Source organism: Botrytis porri (assembly GCF_014898465.1).
Source record: "Botrytis porri strain MUCL 3234 chromosome Unknown BPOR_008, whole genome shotgun sequence".
NCBI lineage: Eukaryota > Fungi > Ascomycota > Leotiomycetes > Helotiales > Sclerotiniaceae > Botrytis > Botrytis porri.
In genome coordinates, this window is record NW_024066082.1 from 2,369,375 (window position 1) to 2,389,106 (window position 19,732).

General features: G+C 42.6%; 5 protein-coding genes across 5 annotated transcripts; 2 read left to right on the top strand and 3 right to left on the bottom strand.

Moving 5' to 3' along the window:
* Window positions 1-724: 724 nt before the first annotated feature.
* Window positions 725-1,748, top strand: EAF01_006797 (uncharacterized protein; the record flags this gene model as incomplete). Its single annotated transcript, XM_038915051.1, has 3 exons — window positions 725-791; window positions 901-1,329; window positions 1,390-1,748. 3 exons carry the CDS (start codon window positions 725-727, stop codon window positions 1,746-1,748), a joined length of 855 nt encoding a protein of 284 aa, XP_038770006.1.
* Window positions 1,749-4,044: 2,296 nt separating this feature from the next.
* EAF01_006798 (uncharacterized protein) lies at window positions 4,045-8,135 on the bottom strand (the record flags this gene model as incomplete). Its single annotated transcript, XM_038915052.1, has 4 exons — window positions 4,045-4,549; window positions 4,605-7,675; window positions 7,726-8,027; window positions 8,081-8,135. The coding sequence occupies 4 exons, from the start codon at window positions 8,133-8,135 to the stop codon at window positions 4,045-4,047; spliced, it is 3,933 nt and encodes a 1,310-aa protein (XP_038770007.1).
* Window positions 8,136-9,560: 1,425 nt separating this feature from the next.
* On the top strand, window positions 9,561-11,599 carry EAF01_006799 (uncharacterized protein; the record flags this gene model as incomplete). Its single annotated transcript, XM_038915053.1, has 5 exons — window positions 9,561-9,728; window positions 9,860-10,268; window positions 10,318-10,857; window positions 10,911-11,391; window positions 11,449-11,599. The coding sequence occupies 5 exons, from the start codon at window positions 9,561-9,563 to the stop codon at window positions 11,597-11,599; spliced, it is 1,749 nt and encodes a 582-aa protein (XP_038770008.1).
* Window positions 11,600-14,801: 3,202 nt separating this feature from the next.
* Window positions 14,802-16,440, bottom strand: EAF01_006800 (uncharacterized protein; the record flags this gene model as incomplete). Its single annotated transcript, XM_038915054.1, has 3 exons — window positions 14,802-14,897; window positions 14,949-15,483; window positions 15,536-16,440. 3 exons carry the CDS (start codon window positions 16,438-16,440, stop codon window positions 14,802-14,804), a joined length of 1,536 nt encoding a protein of 511 aa, XP_038770009.1.
* Window positions 16,441-18,946: 2,506 nt separating this feature from the next.
* EAF01_006801 (uncharacterized protein) lies at window positions 18,947-19,724 on the bottom strand (the record flags this gene model as incomplete). Its single annotated transcript, XM_038915055.1, has 3 exons — window positions 18,947-19,431; window positions 19,483-19,601; window positions 19,648-19,724. The coding sequence occupies 3 exons, from the start codon at window positions 19,722-19,724 to the stop codon at window positions 19,298-19,300; spliced, it is 330 nt and encodes a 109-aa protein (XP_038770010.1). The 3' UTR covers window positions 18,947-19,297.
* Between the last annotated feature and the right edge of the window lie 8 nt (window positions 19,725-19,732).

Sequence of the window (19,732 nt, forward strand, 5' to 3'; positions counted from 1 at the left end):
AGTCAGAAACTTAGCAAAAGTGGGATCAATGTCAACAGTGTACAACTCGCAGCAGCAGTTACATTTACAGTAAGATCGACCATCCCCAACCGCACATGCAACGGTTTTCCACAAAATCCATAATACCCAAAGATTAAACAGTATGGGGATATCCATGAAAAAATCACGCACAAACTGCGTGGAATCCTAGAAATCTAATATGAAATATATTAGTACTCTTCGTAAGCGATGAAGCTTCACATATGTAAGTACATCGGCGATATTTGTTTTGAGACTCATTCAGTACTCAGGTTGGTTAACACAAGCGTGAAGTTTGTAAAATCCCATGCTCTTTCACCAAGTCGGATATCTCAGTCACAAATTCCCTCGCGCGAACGATTTCTCGCCCATGAGTCCAATCTTATTTCGTTCCACCCTAAAATTCATCTAATTCGTAGCCCACGGCACTTTATCCTCCTCAAGAGGGCCAGCCCGAGGTTCCGCATAAAGTGTCAAATACTCGGAGTAGCCCCGTTTACTACTAGTAAGGGACCAGTGCCCCACTAAAAGTTGGCATGTCCATTATTGAGGGGTTGTTTAGTTTAAGCTTGCTGTTGTCTTTAAACATTTCTTGTGATATCAATTGTGAATTTCCCATAGTCTTTCCCTCTGTACCAGAATCCATCACATTGTGCTTGCTACTAACGAGACATAAACACACATCGTACACATACATATACACATCATGTCTGAAATCATTGTCAAAGATGCGGATTTATCCAGCCTCAAAGGGAAAGTTGTCATTGTAACAGGTACGTACAGCCATCATATATAACTACCACGTAGACGAGTTCTCACCACTGCGTACCTTACATCCACTCCTCACAACCCCTCATACTCACGTACAACCCCTCACTCTAGGCGGTTCTTCAGGAATTGGTCTCGCAACCATCGAACTCCTCTTATCCCTCGGTGCCTCCGTCGTCAGCGCAGATATCAACCCTCCACCCACTCCCGTCTCCTCCTCCTCCTTCCTCTTTGTCCAAACCAATGTAGCTATCTGGTCTTCGCTCGCTGCTCTCTTCAAAGCGGCCGTCGAAAAATTCTCTCACATCGACTACGTATTCGCCAATGCGGGAATCGGTCCTCGAGGAAACTATATCGCTCTCGACACTGACGAGAATGGAGATCTCAAGGAACCAGTCCATGAAGTCTTGGAAGTAAACTTCAAGAGCGTAGTCAACACCACTTGTTTAGCAATCCACTATTTGAAACAAAATGCCCAGGGAGGAAATATCGTCCTCATGGGATCGAGTACTGGATTACAACCATTGAGAGCACCCGATTATTGTACGATACTTTCCCCTCCCAATTTCCCAAGTATCGACAAATAAACTAACAACCCCGCAGCCGCAGCCAAAGCAGGAGTCCTCGGTTTCGGCCGCTCCATCCAACGAACCATCAAGGCCGCAAAGCTCCCTATCCGAGTCAACACCCTCGCACCATCCTGGACTTCCACCCAGGTTATGCCCAATCTCGATGGTATCATGGCTGCCATTTCCCACAAGGCGCAATCGTGTGATGTTGTAGCCAGAAGCGCCGCATTCTTGATGACTACAACCGATAGAGAAGGAGATATCTTATACGTATCCAATGGACGTATCACAGAGATTGAACAAAGTATCTTGGCACCCGCTTACGCGACGATCAAGGGTGATGGACCAACTGATGATGAGATTTTGGAGCGAATTCTTGGATTGGGTGCATAGGATAATTCATGAGGTGCGATTGGCGTGGATGATTCGGATATTTAGCATGTCAGTACTTGGCACATATGATTTGGCTTGTTTGGATGAAGAGATACCATATTTATGTACTCGAGTATGTATGCATTAGTTATGAATGAAATTTGAGCTCTTCATGACCATTTTGCTATTTCCATCTCCTGAACTGGTATACATTGACAATAATACTACAACTCATAACCTTGCTTCTCCATGAAATTTGGATGTCCGACATTGAAATAAAATACATCGGCGATTATCCTTCACACCTATCTACCGAAACTCAATAAGTACCGTTCGAGTTATTCATCGGCACCTGAGACGAACGTTAGGGATCTAGATCCTCCTATCCGCACGCCCTGCCAATTGTCAATCATATCCATTTTGCATTCGCACACAACCCAACCTTCTCCACCAAAGCACGAATATCAATATCAGTATCAATATCAAAAATAACGGAAACTCTAGCCGAACTTCTCAAACACATAATCCCCAGTCATAATCCAAGTTCCAATAGTACCTACTCCAAAAGCGAATAATCATGTACAGAGTACCGTACCCCTTACACACACCCATCCTCCATCCTCATCCATCCTCATCCAGACAAAATACAAACCCATCCTTTCACAATGTTTCACCTCCCCAATATCCTTGATCGATCATTGATCACACAAACATATTCCCCAATTCGTTGCACTTATCCGCTCCTAAACGTATTCTGTAGGTAATTCGGAAAGAAACCCGATAGATGATATCCTTGATGCAGCGTTCTCTAGCGTTGTGACTTGTGAGCGGATAGACTAGTCTCCAATCCGGAAGATTAATCTTGTGTTCTAGCGAGTTTTAGAATGAAGTTCGAATATACCGTACGTGAATTTCCTCCTTAGGATGATGATTCCGGGAAATTCAAGGTATCGTGGGAAAGAATCATGACTGAGTGGGAAGAACCGACGGGGGGTTCTAAAATTGGATGCTCAAGTCTTCCCCGTGTATGTATGTATGCATGAGATAGAAAATCAAAAGAACAACAAATTGATATACACGAGTATGTGTACTCGAAACCCCGGAAAAAGGTCAGAACTTTCACACAAACGATATAAAATATGATGAAGTAACCTTGACTTACTCACATGCTAACTAACTAGTAACTCCTACCGCGTGCATCCAGTACCGAACCAAGCAACTCCACCCCACTACCCAAAGAAGCCATATTACTTCTCTTATAGTTCTCTTATAGTCCCCTATCCTGTGATATAGATATCCAGCTCCAGGATTCCATACCGACTCCATATCACCTAATAGGACGATTTCACAGGTAAGTAAGCAAGTAAGTAACTCAAGTCAGGTAGAACACAATGCCGCCCCCTGTGCGGAAATATTGGGAGTCCAGACTCCACAGTGCCACTACCCACTAGCATCTTTTTCTTCAGCCTCAAAGCTCTAATTCTCAGCTTCCTAAATCCTGACAGCAGATTTCTATCACAGCTACTGTATGGAAAAAAGGAAGTTTAGAAGAGAATACTCTAGATTTTCTTTTCTTTTCAATTCCTGTTTTCCCCACACTGGGGTGAATCGAAATGGGCTCGTGTATCCATCTATCTTTCTTTCTGTGTTGATAAGTTATTCTCATCAGATTCTACAGCTCCTATGAATCGCACAGGATCTCGAGTACCTCTTTCACTCTCAATCCCTTCTAATGCCCCCAATATTTCAAGATCTTCAAAATTTGAATATTAAACAACAAATTGCCGACCAATAAAATATAGATCTACTCTCTGCATGAGAAGCATACTACGTTAACTCGAGAGCTGTAGTTGGACTTCGATGTCTAGAGAAGGGGTGGTGTTTGATACTAGCTTACATAGAGATTGTATATCCATATCCGTATTCATAGTCATCAACAATCTTTCATACCCGATACTTGGTATCTAATTGTCTATGCGATGTACTTTTGCTGGACTGACTGACCTCCATCTATCAACATTTAAAAATCTCATGATGCAGCCAACAGATTGGATACCGGACTCTTTGATTCTTAAAAGACGGCTCAATTCGGTATCTTGGAGGAGGTGATATACAGATCTAATGGAAATTTGACAAAATTCAAGGTACAGAAGATGCTACATAGCACGCGGAGAATCAATACAAAACGAATTCAATGACTTGATATCCATCAATTACACAGTATCAAAACACATCAGACAGAATGATGAAACCCCCAATAGTAATCTATAATATACAATCTACCTGCGTATCGTATCTACTTTGCTATTGATAACATTCATGATCTACCCTTCGTCCTAATTTTTTTCTCCAATTCCTCAATCTCTTTTTGAGCCTTTTCCTCCTCTGCCTTCATCGCCTCCAATTTCAAATCTTCAATCCTCTTCTGTTCTCTTGCAAGTTGATCTGGTCTTCTAATCGCGATATCCTTTGGTTTGTAATCACTGAAAAGAGCTTTGAGCACCTTTTCAATAACAAAACACGCAAGATAATCCACAATCATTGTAGTCGTCATAACTACTTTGAAATCATATGAGAATGGGACCAATTTCATCTTCTCATTCACCTCAGGAATGAATTCAGTCGAGCAAGAGAAAGCGATTGCGGATACACCAATGATACCGTAGTACATTCCTTTGTTTTCGGAGATGGCTTCACGGAATGGACGACCTTGATAATTGATTGCGAATGTCGAAATTTGTTGGATTAGTTGAAGAAGATAGACAGCGCTGTTAAGGAGTGATGGAGCGAATTCTCCTTCGAGATCAATGTCTGGATCACGTCTGAAAAAGTATTAGTACTTGTTACGCGAGTGAAAATGAGGAAACTATAGCTTACGGAGCAATCTTATCGCAGAAACGGGCGATGTAAATAAGTGTAACGATATGAACTGCAAATTGTCCAAGGATAGATCCAATGATGTAGAAGTTGAAGATATTTGGCTGTGGTCTTTCTTTGGATAGACCTTCCACGGACTTAGCCCGGGAAATTGACAAAAAGCAAACACTCATGAGCATTCCACTGATTGTCACTTGACCATCACCAAATTTGATACCTTCTAGATACAAAACACTCAAGCTGTAGGCGCTAATGAGACAATTCAAAGCGAGAATTTTGTACATTTGAATGGTGGCAACAAGTGTACAACGACCTTGACGGATGATATTGGGGATGGCAATGACGTTACTCAGTTTACTGGTGAATGGAGCAGCGACGGATGCATCACCAAGCTTGATTGTAGGTGGCTCGTCGTCATCCATTTCTGCCTCCATCAGACTTTGAGTCATTTTATCGGCAAGACTAGCTGCTTTCTTCTGTGCATCATTCAAAGTCGGCTTGTTTTGCTGACCATTAATCAAAGCTTGAGCGCCAGGCGAAGTAATCGTTTCCACGTCATCAGTTTTGCTTTTGTTGGCAGCTGTTTCCATGAGAGCTACTGAAATACCCTTCTTATCGGCTTCCCGTTGAATAGCTTTCTCGTAGTGTGGATTTTTAGGTCCGGGCGGATACAAATGTGCAATCAATATGGGTACTGGAGGGGTTGGTTGGTTGAATCGTGTCATCATTTGACATTGCTTCTCGTAAAGTTCCTTCATTTTGTTGTTTCTAAAATGTTCGGCAATCTTGTTGAGATCCTCTTGCGAGCCATTGAGTAACGCAATACCAATATGAGCTTGCTTCAAGGCTCCAACGTCGTTTGTTCCATCACCAGCCATGAGAGTATGATAACCAAGATCTCTCAAGCCGGTGAGAATCTCTTCTTTTTGTTTTGGAGATACACGAGCATATACCCATGCGTAACGGTAAATGGTAGAAAGTGCAGATTGATCCTTGAATTTAGACAAAGCGTAACCAGTGATACACAAGTCATTATTCTCGATAATCTTCTTGTCAATAGGCCTGGAAGGATCAACAGGAATGCTGATACTATCATCAACACTTCTCCATACAAGCTTCTCTCCTGAATCATCGTGTTCTGGTGCATCAAGAATGAGAACATCTCTGTCCACAATTTCAACTTCTCTGGCAACATGGATGGCGGTTAAAGGATTATCACCAGTGATCATAACGACTCGGTGACTACTTTCGTTGAGCATTTGTACAGCTTTCTTCGCGTCATCCTTGAGAGGGCAATGTAAGACTAAGAATCCAGCGAAATGTAATTCGCTCTCCACTTCTTCACGCTTGAGATCGTTGATTTTGCCAGAGCCAAGTTCAGACTCGGTGGAGAGATATTTGTAGGCCAAAGCGAGAACACGCGATCCTTTCCTGGTAAAGTATTTGTAGGTTTCTTCGTAATCCGCAGGAACCTTGACCAACATTTTCATGATGGTTTCAGGAGCTCCTTTGACACCAACGAAAGTAGAACGAATCTTCTTACCAGTTTGGGTATTGAGAGCGGTCAATGAGGCGACAGAACTTTGACGTTTAAGGGCAGAGGAGAATTGGAAACGGCGTTTGATTTGAACCGAAGATGAGGGTGCACCAGTTTGAACCTTGCTAGACAAAATATCATTTCGCCCAAGTGTCCAGCCCAACGAAGTCAATGTAGCTTTCTCCATAGGATCTCCGACAATATCACCCTCATCCAATTTGACTAGGGCATGAGCCGTAGCGAGCACATATGTGGTCTCCAATGAAGCTTGTAAGACAGGAGTGATATGGCTGTGGGCACCATCGTTTTCACGGGGGGTATCGGTGCCGGAATGACCTAGACCTAGACCAGCAATACCTTCAACGACTAAATCTTCTCCAGTCAATGTACCGGTCTTGTCGAAACATGCGACATCAACGCGCCCAGCAAATGGAATTCGGAATGGCTCGGTGCAATAAATAGCATAACGGCTAAGAGCTGCCAAGCTAGTATTGACTGCAAGACTGAGCTCCATGGGCAATTCCGGGGGCACGACACTGGTGACAATCAAGACGCAATCAAGCAAAAGCTTGGATCGTTTTCTGTCCTTTCTCACACCTTCATCCCAAACATACCAAGATGCAGCGATTGCGAAAATCAATAAGAAAAGAATGAAGAACAATGCCTCAGCATTATTGGCGGATACCCGCTCGGTAGAATAAATCATAGTTCGAACCAAGCTTCCCTGCGATGTCTCGAATCCAGTTTTTACAACAATAGCCATAGCACCATTGTCTGGGGGAGATGGAACGCCCGAAGCGATCTTTGGCCTTTCCTCGTCGGTATTTCCATGTGTAATTTGTAGAACTTTTGTTCCTCCATAAAGAAATGCATTCTTGTCAAGACCTTCCGGCTCTAGAACTGCATCGCTGGGTCTGAGTTGCACTGAATCCTTCAATAGAGGGGTACTTTCTCCAGAGAGCATAGCTTCGTTCACAATGGCGCTTCCTTCAACCAAAATCATGTCGCAAGCTACACCACTATCCTCCTTTGTTCGACCAACTGAAACGAGATCTCCTGGTAGAAGTTTATCGCTTTGTGTTTCCTCCCATTTGTTCAATCGGTAAACGAAGATGTCGTATGGCTTGATACTCATTCCTCGGAATTCGGTCAAGGTCCTTTGGCGTTGCCAGACTACAGTACTCTCAAATCCTACCAACATGACCAGGGTAAATAAGGAATAGTACCAGTAATCATCCAACATCCATAACCCAACACAAAAGATTTGGAAGACGAAGAATGGTGCGACTGCATGTTCTTTGAATAGTTCTGAAAAAGTAGGGACCGGAATATCGAAAGTGTTATCGCCATAATGTTGATGAATTCTGGAAAGCTCAGATGCCGAATCGATACCTCTAGATTTTTGATATGTCTCCAAAAGTGGCTTGGGCTCTTGATCTATTGAGTATGTCAAGGGGGCAAACGAGTTCTTTGATGGATCGTAGAGAAATCGACGTTTTTGAAAGAGGAAAGAGACATTGCTTTTTCCACCAGCCTGAAGAGGAGTTAGTCAAGACGACTGTGGGAGAAAAACAATCAACCTACATTATCTCTGTCTATTTTACAGAAATCCGCAGATCCAGCATTCGTAACAGGATGAACCTTAATGAGCTGGGCAGTTGAAACAGACTTTGCGGATGTCGAAGTGAACAGAGATCTCAAGTTAATATTCCAATGTGTGCTGAGCCATACTAAACTTTGCGCCGTGATGATTGTCCCACACCACACAAAGGTCCATTCCTGCCCGCCAATATGTTTATCGTATAAATCTTGCGAGAGATAGTATCGAAAGAAGACAGGCCATATAATCGCGAAGGGCCAGATATAAGTATGCAACCAAAGCGGTACTAAGATAAGTTAGAATCGTGCATCAACTATTGAATGGCGGGGGTTTACTCACATGGATTATGCAATGTTGCAGATGCAATCATGGGATTATCCACTAGAGGCGCCATTGCGCAGGTTGGTAAGTGAAAGGGTTGCGTTGAAGCTATTCACAAAATTCTCCAAAGCATAGGTGGCACTGAGTTTATCATCATCAGCTAAACTTTAAGAAGTCGGAGCATCGGAGCTTCATTGTTCGCTTAATCATATTTCAACGTGAGTGCAGTATCACGTGCAAGGGCCATTCTGGTACATTCCTGCTTGATGTTTCTAATTGGCCTTCAACAATGTTATTTCTCTGGAAGATAAGTGAAGTACAGCAATGTTTTGAATCATATACTTGTGACCATTCTTTGAGCAAGACTGATACCCAATGATCCATCACAGGAAGCATCACCTCACAATCCAACCAGATGTGTTCCTATCAAAAATGAGGCATATCGACCTACATGGTGTGTATATCACTTTTGGTTCTCAGAAATCTTACCAGGTAATCTCAAGGTACCTGCTATATGAACATTCAATGCATTTGCTTTCCTTAGCACAATTACTATTAATATTTTTTACAGAGCTCAGAAGATGTTGTTATCAATTTCTTCGATTGATATGCCAATCAGAACATTGAAGCCACATCTCCTACACGCATTATATACACACATCGGCAAACAAAACTCAATCTCAATCATTCAGCCCGAACATACAGATTTGACATTTGACATTTGTTTAGTAACAATGCACGGATACTTTGCCACTACACGCCGCAATCGGGTGTTCTGAGCTTCTGGAACCCATGTTCTGAGCTTCTGATGGGTTCCCACAAGCCTGAGGCTATCTTTCCTTCGCTCACCGATATATCGCCGACATGAGCCATGATTACTTTCCACCCCCCCGATAGGCCATCAAGTCTCTAAGGCTGAAAGTCCCCGCATCCCCTACTCCATTGCATATCCAATCCTCGGAACTCCCCTTATAGATGGGCGGATGTAGGCGTGAAAGCTACAGACCGACTCAAATGTATTGAGTCCGGAACGATAGGTTATCTATTTAGCGCTCACCATATCTACCGAGCTACCAGAAGTGTATCAAGATGATGATGAAGGATGTAATTATCAAGCAACACGATATCAGCCGGGGGTAATCTACCATATTAGCATGATACTAGGCCCATCGAGAGGCTAGGTCCGGTGAGGATTATCTTTTGGAACGTCTAACTGGTAAATGAGGGCCAATATCGGAGCTGCCAAGTGGCCAAGCCAAAAAGTTAGCAGCTTGGTTGCTTGGCGGTAATCAGCACTTTCACACGAACAAATAGAATCTTCAAATTTTTGATTATCAGAAAGATAAGACTTTTCAATGCGGGCGAATTCCAGAGGGGTATATAGTTATTGCTGTGGTACAGTGTCTTGACTCCATTGAATTCTGTGTTCCGGAACGAACCGACCAAAGATCCAACTACACTCCATTTTAACATCTCGTTGAGAATTTCCTGGTTGATCATGGTTGGTTGGGATACCAAACTCAACGATGCTGTTGCTGCCAGCATCGTTGGCAGAAGATTTCGTCTTGAAGGCTCTGGTCATGTAAAGTCGAGAGAGGGATCAAGGTTTCTGACAGAAATTCGTGCTGGATTGGCGACCTTCTTCGCAATGGCATATATTATTTCTGTATGTTCTTATCTCTATTTTTTCACCTAATCCAATCGTTCACGATCACGGGAAGGATAGTCTCTCCTTCAAAAGTTTATTGCAGGCTAGGTTGGCTCGGTCGTCGGCATCAGCTGACATCGAGAATTCAGGTTAATGCCACCATTCTCACAGATAGCGGTGGAACTTGCGTTTGTACTGATACGACTGATCCTACTTGTGCCACCGATGTTGACTACAAACTTTGCCTTGGGGTTATCCGTCGAGATTTCATCACTGGAACCGCTGCCATCTCTGCTCTAACGTCATTTTGCATGGGACTATTCGCAAACATGCCAATTGCATTAGCTCCAGGGATGGGTCTGAATGCTTACTTTACTTACACGGTTGTTGGATTTCACGGGCTTGGGCCTGTTTCATATAGACTTGCCCTTACTGCGGTCTTTGTTGAAGGTTTTGTGTTTGTGGCATTATCGTTACTTGGATTGAGACAATGGCTAGCGAGAATCATCCCCGCTTCCATCAAACTCGCTTCTGGAGTAGGCATCGGTCTATATTTGAGTAAGCACAATATTACCATGAAAATAGTTCGATATTAACTATCGAATAGCAATTGTTGGTCTTGGATACAGTGCAGGTCTCGGAGTTATCACAGGGTCTCAGTCTACCCCTCTTGAACTTGCAGGATGTGTAGCTAGTGCCCTCGACGATACTGGTGTTTGCCCTGGATCAACTAAAATGCGTTCGCCTACTATGTGGATTGGAATCTTCTGCGGTGGTTTTGTGACTGCAATTCTCATGGCATATCGCGTGAAGGGTGCAATCATTGCTGGTATTTTGTTGGTAGCGATCACCTCCTGGCCAAGAAATAGTCCGGTCACCTATTTTCCACATAACAATCCTACCGGTGATGCCAATTTTGACTTCTTTAAGAAAGTTGTTACCTTCCATGGAATTCAGGAGACACTTGTGGCACAAGACTGGAACGTAGCTGGGGTTACTGGTCAATTTGGCCTGGCTTTGATCACTTTCCTCTATGTTGATATTTTGGACTGTACGGGAACACTATATTCTATGGCACGCTTTTCCGGCGCTATTGATGAAGAGACTCAAGATTTCGAGGGTTCAGCTGTAGCATATCTTGTTGATGGTGAGAATTACTTACCTACTTTCATTTCAATCACACTAATTTTTTTCATGCAGCTTTCGGCATTTCTATCGGCTCACTTTTTGGGCTATCACCGGTTACGGCATTCATTGAGTCCGGCGCTGGAATTTCTGAGGGTGGTAAAACTGGTATCACTGCTATGGTTACAGGCCTTTGCTTCTTTATTTCGATCTTCTTCGCGCCTATTTTCGCTTCTATTCCACCATGGGCTACGGGGTCCACTCTGATTATCGTCGGTGCCATGATGTGCAAAGCTGCTAAGGATATTAACTGGAAATATTGGGGCGATGCACTACCAGCTTTTCTTACATTGGCTGTGATGCCATTCACATATTCCATCGCGTACGGTCTAATTGCCGGTATCATATCATACATGATTATCAACACCATAACTTGGGCGTTGGAGAAGATTTCCGGTGGTCGTATTGTACCATACGATAAGGAGTTCAAGGAGCCATGGACATACAAGATTAAGGGTGGTATTCTGCCAGCTTGGGTCGTAAGAGCTTCGAAGGGGTAATTTCTTGAGACATCCTTCAAATTGAGAAACTAGATGCTAACATTTTCTATTAGAAAGAAAGACTTTTGGCACGAAGATCCACCGATCAACACTTCATCAACGGGTTCTTTCTCGGCCGGGGATTATGCGGATAAATCACATGTTGAACCTAAACCCGTAACACGTGCCATTGATGAGTCGAAGGCTGATGAGAAGTTGGCTTAATACGTGTCTTTTTTTTTTAGATTTTGAAAATAATTGGTAGAGTGTGGTATAAGGACAGGGAAATGATTATTGGTGTTGAATTGAGCGATTGGAGATACCTGTTGGGAAAAATATGGAATGCGAGGGTTGAGCACCTTCCTAAATAATTATATTACTTTAAGCAACCATCTATTAGCATTGCTTATTAATTTGCAATCGCAGTCTCAATTCCGCCGGCCTTTTAATCTACATGATGTTGCAACATCTACTCATACTACGGTCTCTTGTCATTCTTGCGAGAGTCTGGTTTGTCTAGATGGAAGGAAAGATCTAGAAAGGTTATTGTGCACTGATGGATTCATTTCCAAACAAACACGTTATAATTCTATACTGGGCTCATATCTAGTTTTAAAGACTAGAGGAAAATGCAGTCTTTACGTTCAAGTATGGGGAGGTTCGTGTAGCGAAACGACTTTGAGATTGATCGAGCAATCAAACTTCCTATTATACATTGTCAATCTAGGATGAAAACAAGAGACATCATATTGTTCAAAACAACATCTTATCTCCTATCACATCGGATTCGTCAATTAGATCTTGACAGAGGTAGGCTGTCACGAAATCATTCCCTAGCTGTTGTGCAAGTAATACTAGTCAGTACCTACAGATCTGTCAAGATTGGCTGTACAACTGTTTAGCAAATCACCGGGCATGCAACGATCAATCAAGCGGGACGAAAAACAAGAACTGGCTTCCTATGAACAAGACTGGTAGTTGTGGGAAGAGCAGAAAGCGATTTTTCTATAAGATTGGTTTTGATTAAGGTCCTTGACCCAACCTAAACCCTCTATTTAGCCCGTAGAAACTGCTAGGACTTCAATGACATTTCAACACATTCGATAAGCAACTCTCTATCTTTTCGAAAAGAAAATCGCCCTAACATCAGTTCCTCGAACGTTTAAGGATGCCGTTCCAGTAAAGCGTGCTCTGGAGTCTATCGCTACATATGGATAGACTCGCTTTACATCGTACAAGATTCAATGAAGACTGGTAGTTTGAAGTTTATCCTACGAGTGACGAATACGGATGGGCAAAAAGAAGTGGTGTATCATCAGCCTCGGATTCTACCGATGGTAATGGCGGACTTCGCCGAGAGAGGGATGCTGTTTCAATGGAACTGATCGGACTCGAGTGCAGCTAGCCTTCAAATTCAAGATATACCTGTGCCTAGAACTATATTTGATAACATGGTGTTAAGAACACCCGGTTAGGTACCCGTGGCTGGGTTGTCTAGAAACGTCTTCTCCCACCTTTTACAATCCATTTATGTGCTTCTCAGGTGTGCTCTGGGAATTTTGAGAGTGAACCGCTTGTGAGACTTCTCCTTTCAAGATTTCACTCAAGTTTAATGAATATCGCCGCAGGAAAATTGGATTCTGTGGAAGTATAGGATTCCGCGCGTTCTCATCAACACCTGCCAGATTGTTGTTATATTGTGAAAGCTTTCTCTCGCGCCAACTTCACCAAACCAAGTGACAAGCTTGTTGCATTATCTGGAATAGAAAACGCAAGGCTACGAAAATGGAAGATCGATACATTGCAGAGTTCTGGTGAAGAAACATTGTAGTCGGAATGAGGCGGTTTGTGGTAGATGGAGAGCGACATAATGGTCGACCATTACGCAAGATTTTTCTCTATCGGGATACTTCTTGATATTGGGTTGCAATCGACGGAGTCATGAGTCCGCTTAGAGGATGGCGATGATATATGTTTAATCGGTAAGGAAATGAGGAGCGACTTTCCGGAACAGACATTTGGACTCATAGACGATGAGGAAAGAAGAGTCATAAAGTTAATATGATCTCCTGTCTAAGATGATCGTTCAGAAGTACCAAAGAATGATTCTCAACTGTTTCTGTCGTCCCATTATCAATGTAAGGGAGGCATTTTGCTTTCCCAACAAGTGATTCTATGCGCTAGCTTCATTTTACGACTGGGCTTAAAGTGTATCGGACCAAATGGCTCGACAAAACCAAAGTACATTGAATGGTTGATGGCTCGTCGGCATAAGTAGGTTGACGAGGTAGCTAAGCATGACTTCAAATACCCAGAAGCTATGAAGAAGTCAAGCTGGGATGTTCTAGCTGCTGTTTTGGGGATTTTACAACTGGATAGGACGCTAGATCTTGGAGGAGACGAAATCGACAAGAATAGACTTTTCACGGCGTAGGATAGAACCAAGGATGAGAAGATTATTCTTCAGTAGCCTAGTCTAAATGTTTGAAATGATCAAGTACTTGGATTGAATTCCCGATAGTTGACTGATGTTCATGATTGCACTGCTTTGTGACCCTGAAATTAGAATAAACTCTCAATACACTTGGAGGCTTACAATGGGTGCCACATTATCATCCTGATGATGAACCTCAATCTTCTGAGCGGATCAATAGTACATTGAATATCTCGGAATAGTACCTGCATAAGTGACGGTTCGATCTCCACTCCCCGGGAAACAGGCACTTAAGTACCATTATCTTAGAACTACAAGATATAGCAGTTCTACTTTATACCACGCTTCTGGAAACTCTCTGAACATTTATCTCTCATCGATCTGGTAGTCACCTACACGATTCCATATCTATCATCACATCAACAACTCTGATATTGAAATCCGTGGATTCCTCCTATCAGAAAAACGATTTCATCCATTCCTGAGAGTCTCGCAAGCCATTGCAATACATCGTGGAACAACAGGCTTTAATTTATTTACTTTCAGCACTCTTTCAGCGACTTCTTCTCACTATCAATAAACGTAAGTACGAGTTACCAACTACGTCCCAACTTGTTGTTGAAATACCCATCATAGCATCTCATAAATACATGAACAAGTCCCCATCAAAACAGCTCTACAAAAACTCACCATCTCACCATCTCTGCAAACTCACCATTCATCACAAAAACAAGACACAATAAATCAAGAGGTATAAACATAATTTCCAATCCACAAATCCAAACTCCAGTTCTATACACACGATTCACTTTTATCTTCTACTCCTCCGCTAATAATACCACCACCTGAGAAAAAAATATGTATAAACAACAACAAACAACAAACGACAACCTATTCGTGTATTCTGAGCACCGGTAATGATCTACTCTGAGAATTAACCGTTGCGCTACAGCATACTGTGGTATCTTGAATGACAAAGAAAGCGCGACAGATTTAGTTCTTTTGTTCTTGAGCAAGTTGTTCTCCGAACATGCTCTGGACTAATTCTCCACCTCTGATAGCGAGGATAGAAAGGAGGGAATCGGATAACTGGGATATGTTAGTATTTATTCATAAATATACAAGAGAAAAGAAACTTACCCCGTGCGTCGACTCATTACAACCCTGTAACCAGAGTCCTGCACCATGTTGTACCTTTCCATCGACCACCTTGACTCTATAATCTCTGGTTACTCCCCACTTGCCCTTTACAGGTCCATTCTCCCCCTTGACATCACTTCCTTCGCCTGTAGCGAGCTCCTCGCACCCGCGGAGAATCTCAACATGTGCATCTCTTCTATAACCAGTAGCGGTGAAAATATAATCTACATCCAACTCCTCTTCTTCCTTCTCGGCTCCCTCCTCAGTAACAATCTTTAGTCTCAAAGAATCGTTGGAAGGAGAAGGTGTAGCTGAAATTACTCTTCTGTTTACAACGATAGCTGCCCGGGGGGTAGCACCAGTGCGTTCGCACTTGATACGTTGAATGTAGAGTTTATCATAGAGATGCTCGAGGAGTTCAAGACGGACAACACCATAGTTTGTGGCGCGGTCGAGGACGATACCCGCAGCACGGAGGTTAGAGGGGCGGTTGTAGTGAGGGGTTACACGATCGGGGTCGAAAATTTCATTCACACTGCAATTGTTAGTTTTATGTCTCTTGATAACGAGAAAGAAAGAAATCTTACAAAGGACTATCATCACTAGGTCTCAAACTCTGGCCTTTAACAATCAACTTAACAGTAACACCGGTCTCCTCTCCAAAGCGTTCCCATAAATCATTGTAGATTTCTGCAGCACTTTGCCCACTGCCAATAATCGCAAATCTCAATGGTTTTCTGGTCTCTTTTTGCAACTTCTCAATCTTTCCGATGCTAGTAGCATATTGCGAGGAGTGCAATACACAAGGCTTATTTTGCAAAACAGGAGGAACGATAGCCTTTCCACCAACAGCGATGACAACGTTTTTAGCTGCGTGTGTGACTGTCTCTCCAGAAGATGAGGATGAAGTAATAGTGAAGCCCGGAATCTTTCCATCTTCAGCCGAAGGCGATGAAGGAACAACTAACTCTACATTTGCACCATACTTCACACAACCTTCCTTCTCGAAATGGCTAGCGCACCAGCGCAAGTAATCCTCGTATTCCATACGAGAAGGTAAGAAAGTGCTCAAATTGATAAAGGTATTCAAGCGTCCCTTGGAATGCAAATAGTTGATGAAGGTAAACTTGGATCGGGGATCACGGGGTGTAGCTAAATCCTTCAAGAAGGAGATTTGCATGCGAGCACCAGGGATTTGCATACCGGCGTGCCATGCAAACTCAGATTGCTTCTCGAGGAAAAGAACCTTTGGTGGGGGTAACGAGGATTTGGAGTAAGCGTCGTGGAGAGCGATGGCAATGGCGAGGGAGGCTGGGCCGAATCCAACACAGATTAAGTCGAGGGTTTCGGTTGAGGAGTTACTAGTAAGAGTTTCTTCTAGAGAGAGGGAGAGATTGTTCATCTTCAGAGAAGACATGAGTTTCTCGCCATTGATCGCAACGGGACGAAGTCCCTCGGGTGAGTTACCAGTGCTGATTGCTGAAGGAGCCATTTCTCTTACTTCGATTCGAGAACGAGTATAGATTTGTATATGAATGTAACGTGATCAAAACTACTGATCAATTGATTTTATATGTATGTTGATTTTCCAAACTTTTGAGGGTGATCCGAATATACTTTTATTCGGATATCCTTAACGATTCGTATTGCCCAAAAAACCAACACCGAAAGAATATTCCCTCTTTCTTAAATAATGCTATTCCAGATGCCAAAAATTGTACTTTCCTAAGAGATATAATGATACCTCGACCCCAAAAATCTGCTTTGCAATCCGAGGATTCTGATTGGAGATTCGATATTCCTTCGAAGTCTCGTGCAACTGCCGTTGAATACAAGTGTGAACTTGCCGTGCGTCCGATACTATTAAAGCTGTGCGGATTGGTACGAAGCCGTATGGGTTTGGCGGTAACTGCGTTTGGTGGTTTGGGGGAAGGAGTATGTCGGTTAAGAAGTTCAATTGGTTGATTGACGAATTGAACTAATTTGTACAGTAGCCCAAGATTATCGATAATTGATAAAGTGTATATCGATGACGGAATGACCAAGATAAGACTGATATTTGAGGTAAGGAGGACTTATTTGGGATATCTAAAAGGATAATTGTAGATGAAGGAGAGAGGCGATGAATTATGGTCGAATAAACAGATGGGCGATCAGTTTAAAAATAAAATCAAAAAATAATTTGATATGTGATCTCGATAATGATGCAGAGAGGGAAAAGGGCGAATAATAAAGCCTGATGGATAAAAGTAGATGACAGAATTGACCAAAACAAAGAAGAGTCCAGATACTTATTGTAAAGGATATGTGTATCTCTCAGTCAACAGAAAAATGTAAATGGGATTTCTGAAGTATTGTGTAATAGAATCTCGAATCATTAATTCAGTTACCTGAGCAAGAACATGGGGGACATCAACAATAAAATCTCAGAACATGTATGCCAAGATTTCTCATTGTCATTGGTAGGTATAATGGCAGGTTAGCATATGTGTATTTTGATTCTAGACATGGACCTTTTCCTGTTTATTATGGGGCAGCCAAAGATCATTCATGGATGATGAGAATGATGTTGTAGGGATGGCGAATATGAATGGTGTCAACGAGGATATGGAAGGTAGATTTGTGATTTGTGCACGAAGTATGAATAGAATGGACTGACTCGACCGATATTTGACATGATATGATCTGTACGTTGTCTGATTTTCTTGATGTGTACATCGGACATGCTTTCCTCTTTGAACGCTACATTGTAGACGTTTTCTACTTCTGGATATTATAGGTTAATCTTCTCGGTTGCGTCGCTAGAGTTATGTGAATGGATTGATCGTACATAGCTGTACTCGAGTAATCCTACCGGTGAATATCCACTAAAGCTACTCCAGTCCCCAACAAGCTGTCAATGACCTCTCTGTCACTACGCGCTTACATTTGTTCGGCACGAAAAGGTCGTATGTAGCATGTGAACGTGTGTGCGGGGTGCTCGTCGTAGCTTCTTCTAGTAGTAGATGGCGACATGACTTTTTCGTTAAGAGGACAAACCAATGAACAATTCACCTCGGAGACAACTTTTCTAAATTCTCCACTTAGAGTTGCCAAGAGAAATTATCAGATCCGTCCCGAAATTTGTAAAGGCATGACGGATAAATGCGGAGCAGGGGGGGGGGGAGGGTTGAGAAGAAGCTCATACGAAGATACATACCAAGGTTCGAGCTACGGAGCAATGGTACAGTGATACATACTTTTCCAACCTGTTGAAACTTTCCTGAAGAATCCCTCTCATTCTCCACTCACCGACATCGGTCCACATTGTTTCGTACTCGTTATCAGATCCTTTGCTCCAATTAGATTCTCCACTTCAATCAATCTAGTTGGCCAATTCCAGAAACTAGCGATGAAAAATTTTTATCAGATGAAAAAGATAATCATAATCCCTGTTAATCTCTACATTTTCCTGCCTCTGGTAAATTATACTAGAAGAGTGCGATGCAGCTTATATAGTCACCATGCAGATCTCCTAGATTCAAATAGGCATGTCCGAAGCGATGGGAAAACTTGCTGGCTTTGAATAACTAACTCGATATGGAGGAAAGTGGAAGGACTTCTGTCGTCCTAGATTTCGTAATGTGGCATGATGCAGGTTGGGCTCGACTTGAGATGTGTAACCTCAATGGGAGAAATGATGCAGTGGAGTCACCACGTAAGGAAAACCAAATCTACTCGGTACCGGAGAATCAGATGGCAAAAGGGAATGGCCAATATGTAAAGTGGATTAGAGCCCTGCATTATATTATTAGCGTTTGCACCAAAGTGTCGACTTGTGAGGTATCAGCGGCGGTGTAATGATTGGTGTGGATAATTTTGGAGATATCGAAAACATGGCATCATCTTGTTGTGTAACTTGTGTTGGAATAGACGATGCGGGATGAGGATTGTCACGACGATACGAGATTCAATAATATGTGAACAATGTTTGTTTGCCTGGTTGGAAGGAGACACGAGCACTTATTCACTAGTGGTTGGTATATAAACAAATGCAAATCTATGCTGAATTCCTTTCTTGAACGTTTCGACTCCTGCATTATCTTCTGATCTATAAGCCGTTGAGGGTTGAATAAACGTCGTGTTAGCTGTCCCTAATTCATGTCGTGTTCCGTACCATCGCTCAAATCCCACCTATCTATGGTAATGGAATCATAGTATTGTACAATTAGATATGAAAAGCAAGTCTGACGCTATGCTATAGAAGTAAAATGAACGTTAAAACTCGCATTAACCCAAATCCTGCGCTCTGATCATTTCTTCGTAAATACCGCCACCATTTATCAATTGCTCGTGCTTCCCTTCTTCCACTATTTTGCCACACTCGAAACTAAGATGCATTCTGCATTTTGTACACTGGTAAGACGATGTGCAGTCATGATAGTAGTTCGTTTACGAGAGACAGTTTTGATTGCTTCTTGTATCTGAGCTTCAGAATACGAGTCTGTTGTATGTTAGTGTTTGATCTCTTGGCCAACAAAATAGAGTCCTTTACCAAGAGCTGAAGTGGCTTCGTCAAGCAACAGAATCTCTGGGTCGCGAATGTATGCTCGGGCTATCGCACCTCGTTGCTTCTGCTCTCCAGACAGCTGAGAACCATTTATACCGCATTGTCTAAAATTGTTAGCAACTTTGTGAAATCTAGAAAGAATTTACACACGTTTCATAACCATCGGGTAACCCGTTGATAAAGTCATGAATCCCGACAGCTTTACAAGCAGCTGTGATTTCCTTCATTGTCGCAA